The following is a 16,565-nucleotide window of genomic DNA, read 5'->3' on the forward strand; positions in this document are numbered from 1 at the left end:
TCCTTGAGCCCAGGGAACAGAAGAGCTTTGTGGCTATGCTGTGGAGGGTTATGTGTTCCAGTTTAAAGGTAGGTTGAACTTTAATCCGAGTGGAAGAGAATCTTTAGCACAGAGTTAGCACAGAGTTTAGCACAGAGTTTAGCACACACTGTTTGTTGACAGAAGGAAACATTACAGCAGTGACGGGGGGGGGGAGCAAATGTAAAATCACGTGATTCCTGATGTCATATGTGATGTGAGGGTTGGGGTTGTGCTAGGGTTAGCGGTTCCCAGATGCTAATGTGTTTAACGATTGCTACGTTAAATACTAACCCTAACCCTGTTCTCCAGTATGTGGACTGTAACAGCAGGAAATCGAGACCATCACCAACTCTGCAGCCTCCTACGAGTTCAGACGTCTCTTCATGTCAACAGTTTAGAATCGTACACACGAAAAACTCTTTTTTAATGTTTGAAACACTGATCCACTCGGTTTGGTTCTGCAGCTTCCGTAACATAAAAGTCTCGTTAATAAAGTTTCTGTGGGGCTTCAGATTCCTGTGGCACACTCTAAAATGTGGGTTGTTGCGACCTTGTTGGAGCAATTCTGAAGATAAAAGCGGACTGTGTTGGACCGCTATTATCATCCCTGTTGTGCAGAAAGTTTGATCCTGTATCCAAACGTCCCACCAGGATTCCTCATCATCCCGACTCCTGTTCAGGCCCTGATCTCAGAGCAGTTCTGTTCAAACTTTAAAGAATAAAAACATGACACAGGAAGCAGAAAATGGGACCTTTAATCTACAGTTATAATGATCGGAAACGAATTTGCTTTAAGCAAGAAAATAAAAATGACATTAGAAGAGACTAAGACACGATGAGCAGAGGTTCAAATGAAGCTCAGATGTGATCTACTGAAGCAGGGATCCATTTTCAACAGTGTAGAGTAACTAAAGTCTCTTCCGGTACCGCAGGGATATGTTCTGTAACTTGCGTGCTTTTGCTCTGGCATCAATAGGCTGGAAGTCCGACACCTTTATTCTGAAGAGCCCGTAGGAACCGGCACAGTAGCTGGGTCTGTTGTGCTTCTGGGTCTGTTGCTTCAGCTGGACATCTGAATAAAATACAGGGTGTCATGATCCAGCGTGTCTCCTTGTGCTGTCCCTCTGATGGACTCTTTCCTGAGTCTCTCCGTCCTGCCCACTCCCAAAGCCAACCTCAGCATCTTCCTCTCTGCTACCTCCAGCTCTGCCGCTGTCTCCAGACCACCCAACATGGCTGGTCTCGCCACAGTCTTGGACACCTCCTTCATTTTAGCTGAAACTCTCCACCCGTTCCAGCCTGCCTCTACACACTTCTTCACCTCTTTACCACACTCTCTGTTGCCCTGGACTGTTGACCCTAAGTACCTAAAAGCCTCCACCTTCTTGATCTCTTGTCCCTGTAACCTCACTCTCCCACTTGGCTCCCTCTCATTCACAAACAGATACTCCATCTTACAGCAGATAACTAAGTCAACCACCATCTGTCCTTCTGCGTTCCACTCCCGGATACTAAACCTGCCCTACTTCCTACTCTCAGTCCTAGACTCTTGGCGTTCCTCTTCTCTCTCTTCCTACGGACACACCTTCCTTCTCTCTTTCTTCGACCAACAGTAGTCCAGTTTCCATTGGCATCCCGTACAACAGCACTGATGGCGGTCGTTGTTAACCCTGGCCTCAACCAATCTTGTATGGAGCTCATAGGTTTGATTTGCATGTTTGATTTGGCAAAAGTTTTCCATCGGATGCCCTTCCTGACACAACCCTCTATATTTATTCGGGCTTGGGACCAGCACAATAAAGCACTGCCTTGTACCCCTCTTGTGGCTACATTACAGACAAGTAGCTGGTCTGGTCTCATTTTCTCCGGCTTATCCAAATCCGGGTCGCGGGGGCAGCAGCTTCAGGAGGGATGCCCAGACAGCCCTCTCCCTGGCCACCCATCGGCTCCTCCGGGGGCCCCCAGCCGCTCCCAAGCCAGGCGAGAGATGTAATCTCTCCACCTGGTCCTGGGCCGGCCACGAGGCCGCCTCCCGGTGAGACATGTCCGGAACACCTCTAAAGGGAGGCGTCCGGAAGGCATCCTAGCCAGATGCCCGAGCCACCCCAACTGACTCCTCTCGATGTGAAGGAGCAGCGGTTCTACTCCGAGCTCCTCCTGGATGTCCGAGCTTCTCACCCTATCTCTAAGGTTGAGCCCGGCCACCCTGCGGAGGAAACTCATTTCAGTCGCTTGTATCCGCGATCTTGTTCTTTCGGTCATCACCCAACGTTGACGGCCATAGGTGAGGACTGGGACGTAGATCGACCGGTAAATCGAGAGCTTTGCCTTCCGGCTCAGCTCTCTCTTCACCAAGACGGATCGGTTAAGCGCCCGCATCACTGCTGACGCCGCTCCGATCCGCCTGTCGATCTCCCGTTCCATCCTACCCTCACTCGTGAACAAGATCCCAAGATACTTGAACTCCTCCATCTGGGGCAGGACCTCCTCCCCAACCCGGAGAAGGCACTCTACCTTTTTCCGAGCGAGGACCATGGACTCTGACTTGGAGGTGCTGATTTGCATCCCTGCCGCTTCACACTCGGTCGCGAACCGTCCCAGCATTTGTTGGAAGTCCCTGTTCAATGGCGCCAGAAGAACTACGTCATCCGCAAAAAGCAGCGACGAGATCTTCTGCCCACCTAACTCGACACCCTCCACTCCCCGGTTGCGCTTAGAAATTCTGTCCATAAAAGTTATGAACAGAACCGGTGACAAAGGGCAGCCCTGGCGGAGTCCAACCCTCACTGGGAACGAGTACGACTTACAACCGGCTATCCGGACCAAACTCCTGCTCCTTTGGTTCAGGGACTGGGCGGCCCTTATCAAGGGACCTTCCATACTCCCGGAGCACCCCCCACAGGATGCTCCTGGGGACCTGGTCATAAGCCTTTTCCAAGTCCACAAAGCACATGTGGACTGGTTGGGCAAACTCCCAACTCCCCTCAAGCACCCCAGCAAGGCTAAAGAGGGGATCCGTGGTTCCACGACCGGGGCAAAACCCACATTGTTCCTCCTCGATTAGAGGTTCGACTATCAGTCTAATCCTCTTTTCCAGCACCCTGGCATAGACTTTCCCAGGGAGGCTGAGGAGTGTGATCCCCCTATAGTTGGAACACACCCTCCCCACTCTTAAAAATAGGGACCACCACCCCGGTCTGCCAGTCCAAGGGCACTGCCCCTGATGTCCACGCAATGTTGCAGAGGCGTGTCAACCAGGACAGCATTACAACATCCAGAGCCTTAAGATACCCCGGGAGGATCACATCCGCTCCCGGAGCTCCGCCGCCAGGCAGCTGTTTCACTACCTCGGCAACTTCTACTCCGGAAATTGGATGGTCCATCTCCTGGTCTTCTGACTCTGTTCCTCCTTGAGGATACGTGTTGGTAGCTGGTATCATGTAAAAACACACACACATCCAAAGATGGCCAAGCTGAGATCCTGTGGGCCTGCAAGATACTGACTGACAGTTGTGTGATTTGTACCTGATCCTGGATCCCTGGCTCCTCCTTCGTTCTCCTGTTTTTCCTTCTGTCTATCACTTTTCATTTCCAGGATTTTGTCAGTTACATTCAGCAATTTTCTTATAAATTTCTCTTCTTTTATCCCATTCTTATGTTGGCACCTCTGAGCATCTTCCTCCAATTCTAATAACACCACCAAACACACACACAGATGCACACACGTTATCTGATGCCACTATTTGGGCATCACATGACATCCATACGAAGTTAAAACGTCTTCAATTTGTGCTTCAAAATATGAATCCTGGTCCAGAATAAAGGCAGTATTGTAACATTACTGTAAGTTATGGATAGAAATGAGTTGGTGCTGTTACCTTTAGCTGCTTGGCTTCTCCATGTCTCTTTGTTTTGGTGAACCTCTCGGATCCAAGTGGCTTTGAAACTGTTAAAATCCACTGAGGCCAAAGAGCAGCTTCCATCTGATTTCGTACTCTTTCCATCACTACAGCTAATACTGTTGACACTGTAGAAGGTGGAGACATTCGTGTCATCAACATACACATTCCAAAACCACTGGAGCTGTTAGCCAGATGGTGCATTAGCTCATACAGTCACAGTGTGGCATTCTTATAAATAATGGTCATATAAAATAATGCACTTAGTTCTACAACAAAATATCTTTACCACTGAAATTCAATTTCATTCAATATTATATCGCTGATATCCATAACCTTTCCAAAAACCTTCTGAGCTTCAACACCTTTGAGCAGGACAAACGTATCCCGTTTCTGGATTTAGCAAGATTCTGCTGCATTTGCCAGGAAGCAAATTAAATGGGAAAATATTTCGTTGTTTCATAAACAACATTTTTTCTTGCTCAAATGAAGTTTACAGTTCAATAAAAAACCCAAACATTTTTTCAGTCAATAGAAGTTAAATGACAAATTGAAAAGAGACATTTGCGGATGTTGTTAAAATAGGAAACATAACTAACGTAACTAATTAAACCATGAGGTTAAAACAACCGCCCCCTCCTTGAACCAACACCTTACTGCGGTGGAGGGGTTTGTGTGCCCGGATAAGCCTGGGAGCTCGGTTGTCTGGGACTGTTATGCCCCTGGCTGCGCCTCCCATGGCAAACATGGGCCAGACTAAGGGTGGTTCACCAACACACCATGAAGATCACACAATCAAGGTCGTTTACGTCGCCCGAAGTTGCGTTACTGGGGCCTCACTCTGGATGCAGGCCTGTGGCAAGCTCCTGGGGGCCAAATCTGTTCTCATGGGACCGTCCGGGTGCAGCGTCACGGGCCCAACTTCCTGTAGGCTCAACACCTGGTGTTAGGATTCAGTGGTTTTTGTTGTGTTTTTCCTGGTTCTTTCTCCTCTCCCTGGCAGGCAGGTCTGAAACCCCACCTCCCTCACCCGCAGCCCATCTGGGGTGTTTGACTTGGCAGCTTTAAGGAGCGACTTGCTCCTACTCTCATCACCAGATCGTTGTAGTTCCTCTGTGGTAACGCTTGGCTCCCCTTTTGAAATCAAACTTTTGCTAGTCTGCATTCCTTGTGAGATTTACCTGCATAACCTTTATCTTCTTTTCCTATTTTTCCACAGTTCCCAGTTCAGTGCTGCTGAGATCCGCCTCGCTTACCTGCACATTTCCCACCTGTTGCAGCTTTACCCTTTTGTAACCTTTTGTTTTAGAAAATAAACCTTTTCATGGTCAGGTTGGTCCTTGTCTTCATTTTGGATCCTGTTTCTGACTTCCCTTGGCTTAACACCAGAATTTCTAGGCGTAGTCAGGGGCCGGAGGGAGTCCGGTTTGGGAACCACAGGATTTCATCCTTGCTTTTTGCAGATGACGTCTTCCTGTTGGCCTCATCAAACCAGGACCTAAAGCATGTCCTGGGCGGTTTTCTGCTGAGTGCAAAGCAGCTGGGATGAAAACTAGCACCTCCAAATCCAAGGCCATGGTTCTCAATGTGAAAAGGGAGCTTTGCCCTCTCCAGGCTGGTAAAGTCCTGCCTCAGGTGGAGGGGTCCTCGGGGTCTTGTACACGACTGAGCGTGAGGTTGACAGGCGGCTTGGTGCAGCTCCTGCAGATATGCAGCCGGTGTACCAGAACATTCTGGTAAAGAGACAGCTTTGCCACAAGGCGATTTATCAGTCAGTCTATGTTCTTATTCTCACCATGAAATTTGGGTAATGACCAAAAGAATAAGATCGCATATACAAGTGGTGGAAATGAGATTCCTCCCCAGGGTGGCTGGGCGCTCTCTTAGAGTTCGGGTCACTCGGAAGGAGCTCGGAATAGAGCTGCTGCTCCTTCGCATCAAGAGGAGTCAGGTGCCATGGCTCAGGCATCTGTTGCAGATGAACTCTGGACGTCTCCCTAGGGAGGTCTTCTAGGCATGTCCCACCAGGAGGAGCCCCCTGAGGCAGATCCAGGGCATGCTGAGAGACTATGTCTCTCGGATTGCCTGGGAACACCTTGGAATACTCCTGGAAGAGCTGGAAGAAATTTCTGGGGAGAGGGAAGTCAAGGCATCTGGCTGCTGCCCCCACGACCCGGATCCGTAAAAAGCGGGACAAGACAAGACAAGACAAGACGGTCAAAGCGACTGGTTCCCGAGGTGGTTTCAAAAATGGGCAGCTGCTCTGAAGGTACCCAACCATCCCCGCAGCGCCTGGGTGTTAGGCAGCGTCAGACAGGTAGACCTACCTCAAAAATCACTGACCTTGAACGTCTGAAGCCATCCAGGCCCAGCAAACATGCCTCCTCCATGAGGGGGGTCATTATCTTCTCAATCATTTCTGTCATGACAGTGAAAGTTGGCTCCACAATGAAGTCGATGAATCCTGTAGGAATTCCAACTCAGAATTTAATTTCAACAGACACATTTCCTGTTCAGCCATTTTCTGACTTGAACTACATTCCTTCACCTTACCAATCTGGGACTGGGCTACCATTGTGGATTTGCGGTCACAAAGAGGGGAAAAGGGTAGACCCAGCTCTGCTTCTTTGTCACCCTGAAAAAGTGGAACTCTTTGAAAGTGACTTTATGGCAGGCTGATCATTACTGAATTAAAAATATCCTCAGCTGCATATCAAAACCTGTTATACGATGATCACGGTTTTGTTTCTGCTAATAATAAAAAAGACTCATCAGAAGCTAATTTATTTAGTTAGTCACTGTAGATACTCAAGAACACTAATTCACCCTGATGTGCAAATAACGGTTTCATTAGAGTAGTTTTTCAGGTTTATGGTTTATTTTGATTTAATATTCGTAGCTTTCAGACATAAGGTTATGACCACCTACCTAATTTTGTGTTGATCCCCTCTTAACTGTGGCCCTTAATTACCAAGACCAGGACACCAGACTGTCCTGCCTGTTGAAGCTAGAATCCACTGAAGCTCTATTGGACTGAGATCTAGGATTATTTTTTTTAACTTTATTTGTCCTTGTGGGGGCAATTAACCCTCGACCGGTCGGCCACTAGAGCAGCAACCTGGATGTGGGGGGGCGATGGACAAGCGTCACGTTTTGATGGTGGAGGAAACCGGAGCCACAGATATGGCGCGCATACTCCCAACACAGAAGGCCTGTTGTAAGCTCAGACAGCCTTCAAACCCCCCACCTGCATCAGTGGGCCTTGACCCTATGACCCCGCCACAGGTTCATGTCTGACAGATGCTGACCAGGGCAGACTGGGAACACCCAGTCACACGCAAGTTTGGGGACTAAATGGGTTAGGGTTAGTAGTTAATGTCCTGTAAAAAGCATCTCCAGCTTGTAAAGTGTGATCACCTGTCTGAAGAACTCCTCCAACAGAGAGAAGGTCCAGCGGTGATGGAGGCTCCAGGGTTTTGCAGGGTGACTGATGTCAGCAGTATGAAGCAGCAGGGACAAGGCTTTGGCTTTGTCTATCCTGCAAGCGCAGTCACTCAGTTACAGGCAGGCTATGCTACTCTTACACGCACCTGTGTGTGTGTGTGTGTGTGTGTGTGTGTGTGTGTGTGTGTGTGTGAGCCTGTGAGTGTCTCTTTCATTTCAGCCAAAAATCCATTCTACTCATAGTTCCTGTGGGTATTTTGCTCTAATCTTCCTCCTAGAAATTTGCCTTAAATTTGTTGAACTAGAATCTACAATGATGACGAGCTTTCTTAGAAAGTAGCAACACAAACCTTTGAATCTCGAGCATATTTCAATGGCATTTACAAACAGCAACCTGTTTTATTCCTCTGTGGGCAGGTTAGGAAGGTAGATATTCCCACTCCAGGGCCTGCAGATGGGAGTGACTAAAATAAGAGATACTCACGCATCAGGCTGCTGCAGGAGGCTTTTCATGACTTTAATCTGCTCAAAGTGGCAGGACATGTCAGTGGCCAGCACCATCTCTACCACCAGACTACGAAGTTCTCTGAAAGCATGAATGGCAGTCAGATACACAAGCACATTGTATGGTGAAACAGGGTTGGGGTTGGGGTTGGGGGGTAGGGGTAGGGGTAGGGGTAGTCCAGAAGCCGTATCCTCCCCCCCGCCACCTCTCTCTGGTTGTCAGATAAGGTTCACGTGTATCAGTGCATGTTTCAGATGTCATTTCTAGTTGCTGTCTTTCCCATTCCTCTTTCCTCTTGTTCCTCTCATGACGGATCACCACAAACGTTTATGGTATAGATCAGGAGGGCTTTCTTCTTCTCTTATTTTAGCTTCCAATTGTTTTCACAATATGAAAGAGGTCAACCATTTTCCAATCCGCCCAGCGTAGGGTGATGGACTTCCTACTGTGGTCTTCCTTCCCCAGTACTCAGCGTCTGATTTAATCTCGTCTTAAACTGGTTTAAAGCATTGTCCCATTACACAGATCATCATCATTTTTACTGAACGTGCTGTCTCATCGCCCACGACCCACTGGTCTGACTGCTGTCCCAGAACCTTCTTCTTGGGTTATTGACGTAGCTCACTTAAATATGTAATGGAACATTCGGTTATTGTTATTGAGATGTTGACAATGTGTGCAAAGGTTGGAGAGCAAGACTACGTGTATACTTATGATGGCTCATTTGCTAGTTGGAATGCTAACAGGAGCTGATCATTGTTGATGATTGGTGAATACTGTTGCTTTTTCACTTCAACTCTGTGATTTACTTGAATAAAACATTGTCATTATTTCTGTTTCTTTCTCACCATAAAAGCTTTTGCATTTGCAAAATACACAGAGATGTAGCCAAAGTGCACAAAATTATCTTAACAGTCAATAATTATAACAATCTTTTTTTTTCCCTAAGAGGGTTTGATTTTAAGTTTTTCCTGACCCGACCAGGGTCTGAGGACAGAGGATATCACAACTGTGCAGCTTGTAAAGAACATAACTGTACCTTTGAACAACCACCTCCTCAGAACTGATACCTGCTATCTTGTTCTTCCAAAGCTTTTGAAAGCTTGGAGTCACGATTGATGTGGAACTGACTTTTTCAGATCGTGTAGCCTCACTCTCCCGGTGGTGCCGCTTTAACTGATTCAACATCAGAAAAACTTCTCTTTCTCCTCATCTCTCCTTCTCTCCAGTTTATATCCTTCTCTCCCTCTCCTAATGGCTCTGCTCTACCAGTTGGTAGTTGCACCAGATGGTTTAGGACTGGAAGCTAGCATTTCATTTACATTGGTCTCAATGGCAGAGTGGCTTTAGTGACTCTTTCTGTAGGATGCTTTGGATAAAAGTGTCTGATAAATGTAAATTTGAATCTGAATGCTTCTCAATCAAATTAGAAATCAAATAATAGTGATGGACATGCAAGCACGCATGAGCTGGTATTAACTTCAAAGCCTTTTTCTTTTCTTACCTCCAGTCATCTTTGGAAAGATTTGATAGTATGTTAACTTCATCGTTATTCTGCAGAAGACGATAGACAGCGCTGACGTGGTGGTTCTCCAGAACGGCGTGATCGTTGTACAAAAGTGAAATATCCGACCTGGAAAATGGGGGGAATCAAATGAGTTTAAATGGAAATATTGCTGAACTCACATTATTCTGTACAATTTGCAATAATACCTGGTTTGAACATGGAAGTTATTGGTGGTTCCTGTATGTTCGTAGTCATGAATGGCAGCTGCAAAAATTGTGGCAAAGATCTCCAACTCAGATAACCAATGCTGCAAGAAAGAAGGACACACTGAACACTCACGGTATGACGTAGGGGTGACGTGATATTTCTAGAAGGACAACCACTAAAGTAGCTTTAGCACCTGCAAGTTTCACATCCCACCACAAATTAGTTGGAGGTGAGGAGCAGAAGAAGACTATCATATAAACATTTCTTGGTGCTGCCAGGAGGGGATGTAAAGATCGTGAGTGTCTCCTACAGTTCCTGGAGGATCAGCCACAGTGATCATGACAAAGTGGTCATACTTGTTCTCTTCCATATCTTTATCTCATTTGCTTAGATCGTCTTTATTGTTGAGCTAATTGATCTCATACAGAGTTGACCGAGAAGTTGTCATGCAAGATGATCTTGTGCATTTCAAGAGCCTCTTAATTATTCAGACAAAAAAGTCTTTAGTCCTTTTGATTTTGGGTGACCTGGTGTGAAGGATCTATGGGTATAGATGATCTGGAAGCTGCTCTCAGGTGAAGACGCCTCTGGAGCTGTTGTTGGATTATAAGGTCTATGACCAGGCACACAAAGAGAGGGGCGGCCAAAATCACAGGGGAAACTCCTCCACTAGGATTTGGCTGATACGTCCACCACAAACCCACTATTCAGTGGAAACACACGTAACATTGGACAGTGAGTGAGTCAATAGTCTTACCAGCATTCCAGTTTTGAGGAGGAGGTAATGTATGGTCTGCGTGACATCAGCAGCATGTATCAGATTATGATATGGGTTTTTGTGTTTGCTGTAGCCCACCTCTAGCGAGTCCACAAATGATATGAGAGCAGAAACTGGGATCTGAATCAAAGGCAAGAAAACATCAATAAATATTGTTTATTCTTCAGGGATCCTAACAAAGAAAGCCCAAGTTCCAAGCTCCTAAACTATGAACTCTTTAGTAAATGTGGGACCAGCATGGGGAACATGTTGGGCACCTTGCCCCCATCCTGCCCGAAACATGATGCAGAGCAGCTGTCTCCAGTATTCACGGATGTCTTCAACACCTCATTGATGCTTCAAGGCTTTCACCATCATCCCAGCTCCCCAGAAACCAGAAACCATCCTCTGGTATGTTGACTTCCCTGGATCCTCTGCCAGGATCCTGTTTGTGGACTTCATCTCTGCCATAAACATGATAGTCCCTGTTCTTCAGCGGGACAGACTGTCCAAGCTCAACTTAACTGACTCCACCTGCAGGTGGAACACAGACTTCCTCGTTGAAACAGCTCAGACCACTGGGGAAACATGTCAGGCGGAAGGTCAAACATCACTGTCTCCACTCAAAAGCATGTCCTTTCTCCTTAGCTCTTCTCCAGATATACCAGCACCTCATCCTCCAGTCACCCGATGATATACCAGCACCTCATCCTCCAGTCACCCGATGATATACCAGCACCTCATCCTCCAGTCACCAGATGATATACCAGCACCTCATCCTCCAGTCACTGGATGATATACCAGCACCTCATCCTCCAGTCACTGGATGATATACCAGCACCTCATCCTCCAGTCACCCGATGATATACCAGCACCTCATCCTCCTGTCACCAGATGATATACCAGCACCTCATCCTCTAGTCACCCGATGATATACCAGCACCTCATCCTCCAGTCACCCGATGATATACCAGCACCTCATCCTCCAGTCACCCGATGATATACCAGCACCTCATCCTCCAGTCACCTGATTATATACCAGCACCTCATCCTCCAGTCACTGGATAATATACCAGCACCTCATCCTCCAGTCACCCGATGATATACCAGCACCTCATCCTCCAGTCACCCGATGATATACCAGCACCTCATCCTCCAGTCACCCGATGATATACCAGCACCTCATCCTCCAGTCACCCGATGATATACCAGCACCTCATCCTCCAGTCACCCGATGATATACCAGCACCTCATCCTCCAGTCACCCGATGATATACCAGCACCTCATCCTCCAGTCACCCGATGATATACCAGCACCTCATCCTCCAGTCACCAGATGATATACCAGCACCTCATCCTCCAGTCACCCGATGATATACCAGCACCTCATCCTCCAGTCACCAGATGATATACCAGCACCTCATCCTCCAGTCACCCGATGATATACCAGCACCTCATCCTCTAGTCACCCGATGATATACCAGCACCTCATCCTCCAGTCACCAGATGATATACCAGCACCTCATCCTCCAGTCACCCGATGATATACCAGCACCTCATCCTCCAGTCACCCGATGATATACCAGCACCTCATCCTCCAGTCACCCGATGATATACCAGCACCTCATCCTCCTGTCACTGCATGATATACCAGCACCTCATCCTCCTGTCACTGCATGATATACCAGCACCTCATCCTCCAGTCACCCGATGATATACCAGCACCTCATCCTCCTGTCACTGCACGATATACCAGCACCTCATCCTCCAGTCACTGCATGATATACCAGCACCTCATCCTCCTGTCACTGCATGATATACCAGCACCTCATCCTCCAGTCACCCGATGATATACCAGCACCTCATCCTCCAGTCACCCGATGATATACCAGCGCCTCATCCTCCAGTCACCTGATTATATACCAGCACCTCATCCTCCAGTCACCCGATGATATACCAGCACCTCATCCTCCAGTCACCCGATGATATACCAGCACCTCATCCTCCAGTCACTGCATGATATACCAGCACCTCATCCTCCAGTCACCTGATGATATACCAGCACCTCATCCTCCAGTCACCTGATGATATACCAGCACCTCATCCTCCAGTCACCCGATGATATACCAGCACCTCATCCTCCAGTCACCTGATGATATACCAGCACCTCATCCTCCAGTCACCTGATGATATACCAGCACCTCATCCTCCTGTCACCCGATGATATACCAGCACCTCATCCTCCAGTCACCTGATGATATACCAGCACCTCATCCTCCTGTCACCCGATGATATACCAGCACCTCATCCTCCAGTCACAAGAGAATTAAACTCCTGAAGGCTGCAGATGACACCACCCTCATCAGATTCTTTGCTGGGACCAGCTCAACATTACCTCCCTGATGTTGGCCCTGAAGTTTGGGGGGTGCTGTAAACTATATTAGAGACAGGCAGGCGGGCAGGCGAATACCTTGAAGCGACTGATCAAGTCGTATCTTGTCAGGAGCTCATAGAGGACAAACTTGAGCGAATGGTCTCCACTGGCATCATTCAGTGCAAACACATCAAAGGACCACTTGTCCACTTGCTAGAACAGAGAGAAACAGGTATTTTAGCTCTAGCAATTTTAGCTCTAAACATCAAAAAGTAGTTTCATTATTTCAAACTTAAAACAATACCAAAATGAAACAATATACCTACAGATGCTTTTACTATCAACAATAAATATCTAAAATGTACCTCAATCCAACCAGACATCCTCAAAAAACTCCAATGAAGGTGTTGCACTTTTTAGCTGTCGTACATTTGCTATTGATTAAATAAAAGCCATGTTCAGTGCTCTTCTCACACTGTCCAGTACCTTGAGCTCAGTCACAACACCGGGGGGGTAACTGAGAGCAGCCATGTGGGAACTGCGTCTGTACATTCTGTCAGAAGGATTAATAGACACAAGATTACACAACAGTCCAAATACGTACACATTAAAATGCTAGAGGTAGTATTTCTGAGCAGCTGGATGATGATGGTGATGGTGGTGGTGGTGATGATGGTGGTGGTGATGATGATGATGGTGGTGGTGGTGATGATGGTGGTGATGATGATGATGGTGGTGGTGGTGATGATGGTGGTGATGATGATGATGGTGGTGATGATGATGGTGGTGGTGATGATGATGGTGGTGGTGATGATGGTGATGGTGGTGATGGTGGTGATGGTGATGATGGTGGTGGTGGTGATGATGATGATGATGATGATGGTGGTGGTGGTGATAATGATGGTGATGATGGTGGTGGTGATGATGGTGATGGTGGTGATAATGATGATGATGATGATGGTGGTGATGATGATGGTGGTGATAATGATGATGATGATGGTGATGGTGGTGATGATGATGATGATGGTGGTGGTGGTGATGATGGTGGTGATGATGGTGGTGGTGGTGGTGATAATGATGGTGATGATGGTGGTGGTGGTGGTGATGATGATGATGATGATGATGATGGTGGTGGTGATGATGGTGGTGATGATGGTGATGATGATGATGGTGATGGTGGTGATAATGATGATGATGATGGTGGTGATGATGATGATGGTGGTGGTGGTGGTGATAATGATGGTGATGATGGTGGTGGTGATGATGATGGTGGTGATAATGATGATGATGGTGGTGGTGATGATGGTGGTGGTGATGATGGTGGTGGTGGTGATGATGATGATGATGATGATGATGATGGTCTTGGTCTGGCTTTAGAACTGAACAACTGAGCAAGGAAGCTCAGATAATCTGGGATTTTCTGTGTCTCAGTGCTTTACGTTATTTCCATTGATGGAGCATCTAACACACCTTTCTGTATTTCAGAGGAACAAAGGTTAAGTGGCCATGACTGGTGTATCTGGGAGCTCTGGCTGGACATGCAAAGATACAAAACCTCAGGCCGAGTCCCATCCCTTCTCCCCAGCACAGTTAATGCAAATGTTGACTGGTTTCATTCCAACGCTCCCTGTTCTGCTAAGGCTTTGGGGACTCAGTCAAGAGAAACACAAGGAGAAGATGTTCAACAGCTTATTAACGTCTGGATGGAATGATGGTTTTCTGAAGCAACATTTTGATTACTGCAACCTTGAAGTCAGGGGTTAAAAAGAACAAATGATCTGGTCAAGACATAACTGCCGATGAAATTCAGAATATCCTCCATTAAGTGTGTTGGGATGGGCTCTAAAAGACAAGGTCATGAACTAGTTCCACATTCAGACGAAACACAGGAGACCACACAGAGTAGCGTTGCATGAAGCTTAATTTATTCAAATGAGGAAACTGTTCAGAAAACCGATAAACTGTGTAAGTCAGTGGTTCCAGTAGTGTCTGGATGTGTAGAGGAGACCTGCATGCTGGATGGGAGGAAGGGAGCACAAAGGACAGCAGCCATTTTATGTTGAGGAGGAGCTCAGGTGTGAATGGATCACAGGTGTGGCCTCTCTGCAGGACACCCCTCCCCAAACCCAGCTCCACTCACACAGACCCAACAGGGTCATCTATCTATCAACCAGACATCCATCTGCCTCAATAAACTTCACCATCGCTTCACAAATAGTCAGCTACTGTAACATCCCAGCGTTAGAATGCGTGAGATGTAGTATCAGCCATTATGTTGGCCCTTTATGTAGCAAATAACCAGGTTGTATGGCTGCAACAACAGCACCAACACCATCAACCACTGTTTTGTAATGGATACAAAAGGTTTGGGTGATCCCCACCCATCTGCTAACACTGCAGCAGCCTGGGGAGTCCAACCCTTTCTTTCAGTAATATAGATCGTGATCTTACCAGGCACACAGTTTGCGCTCTAAAATGGCCGAGTTCTTTGAAGGGTTTTGGCTTCAGACCATCAACTAAAATGACCACCTAATCCCATACAGATTCCATGTGAGTCTGGTGCTCAGTCTTCCTCATGTTCCCTGAAGGTTGGCAATAATTTTCAGGCCTGAACTCGTCTGCCTGCAACACTGCAGGTTTTACACACTGATATATTTTATATTTTTATATTTGACTTTGTGACACAGTCAAAGCGGCATAAGCAACCAACCCCCAACCCGTCAGAACACAACGGAACCATAAGGTGGGCTCCTCTCAAGGAGAAACGGTTAAATGTGAATGACATAAAGTATCTACTGTAGCTTCAGATGAAAGTGGGAACAAGGTATGTTGTACTTCCAGACAATGTTTTGCCAAGTTTGCTGCACATTATTATAATTTTGATGTTAAGTTCCCAGCTTCTGGGAGCTCCGTTGCGGGTTTCTCCCTGCAGGGGGCGTGGTGGAGCCATGCTCCGGCCACAGCTGGTACCGTGGGCTGTGCACCTGCAGCCTATCGGTAATCTAGCCGCCTATGTGTGGACTGAACTCGTGTTTTGTTCCCTAGCGAAACCCTGACTACTTGTTTCTGGATTATTGTTGTGAGTTTTCCTTCATGGACTAGTTTTGAACTTTGTCAAGGTCTCTACGCCTTTTTTGGGTTAAACAACTTTTGTAACCTTCACTAAAGGCTTCTCTCGGACACCATCCGCCACTGCGTGTTGCCTGCTTTCGGGTCCTGGCACAACCGACTGTAACGTTTGATAAACTTATTATGGCTGTGTGAGTTAATGTAACATGTTATGTTGTGTATTTGGTTGTGTATTGTGTTTGTTCATGAGGTTCATCACATCAAGGAAGACATTAAAGGTCTCAGTTCTGGTTGACTTCTTTCAACTGGAGTGTGAACATTTGCTCATTCTTGGCAACAATGGCTAGCGGGTGGCAGGAAATGGAAGACCCACAGGCTTCATCTGTAAATTTAAAAAACATTCAAAAGCAAATGACTGGTCTACAAAAGGCCTGTCTGTCTTCCCACCTGTCTACCTGTACCATGTAGACAGGTGTAATATAGTTTACATGGATGTGGAAGGAATCGCAGCACCAACAGAAAAGATTTTTGTGTATCTGTTAGATCCAGTATATTAAAGTTCTCTTATTTGCTTTTACCTTGTTATATTATTTATTCTTGTCATATTGATTCTCATTACTTAATGTTTCTTATTATTTGCTAATGCTTAATGTTCATGATGCTTGATGTGTCAACTCAAACTTCTCTGGTCGAGGGCGACAGAAATGCAGCTGCTGTGGGGAAGTGACATTGACTGGGTTAGGGTTAGGGTTAGGGCCTGACCCAGGAGCTGGGTTAGGGTT

General features: G+C 46.8%; 1 protein-coding gene across 3 annotated transcripts in view; it reads right to left on the reverse strand.

Annotated features, from left to right (window-relative positions):
- Nucleotides 1–760: 760 nt before the first annotated feature.
- LOC101076085 (calcium/calmodulin-dependent 3',5'-cyclic nucleotide phosphodiesterase 1A-like) overlaps nucleotides 761–16,565 on the reverse strand; it is a 24,614-nt gene continuing 8,809 nt past the window's right edge. For all 3 annotated transcript variants that reach the window (XM_029831927.1, XM_029831925.1, XM_029831926.1), the window contains 12 exons: nucleotides 13,201–13,267; nucleotides 12,811–12,927; nucleotides 10,341–10,481; nucleotides 9,583–9,683; nucleotides 9,374–9,502; nucleotides 7,849–7,950; nucleotides 7,338–7,458; nucleotides 6,474–6,555; nucleotides 6,264–6,384; nucleotides 3,900–4,048; nucleotides 3,547–3,708; nucleotides 761–1,093 (listed from right to left, as the gene is read on the reverse strand). In XM_029831927.1, the coding sequence (XP_029687787.1) occupies nucleotides 930–1,093; nucleotides 3,547–3,708; nucleotides 3,900–4,048; nucleotides 6,264–6,384; nucleotides 6,474–6,555; nucleotides 7,338–7,458; nucleotides 7,849–7,950; nucleotides 9,374–9,502; nucleotides 9,583–9,683; nucleotides 10,341–10,481; nucleotides 12,811–12,927; nucleotides 13,201–13,267 (1,456 nt within the window). In that variant the 3' untranslated portion in view covers nucleotides 761–929. The remainder of the gene's footprint in view (nucleotides 1,094–3,546; nucleotides 3,709–3,899; nucleotides 4,049–6,263; nucleotides 6,385–6,473; nucleotides 6,556–7,337; nucleotides 7,459–7,848; nucleotides 7,951–9,373; nucleotides 9,503–9,582; nucleotides 9,684–10,340; nucleotides 10,482–12,810; nucleotides 12,928–13,200; nucleotides 13,268–16,565) is intronic.

This window comes from Takifugu rubripes, unplaced genomic scaffold (genome assembly GCF_901000725.2).
Source record: "Takifugu rubripes unplaced genomic scaffold, fTakRub1.2, whole genome shotgun sequence".
In the NCBI taxonomy this organism is placed as follows: domain Eukaryota; kingdom Metazoa; phylum Chordata; class Actinopteri; order Tetraodontiformes; family Tetraodontidae; genus Takifugu; species Takifugu rubripes.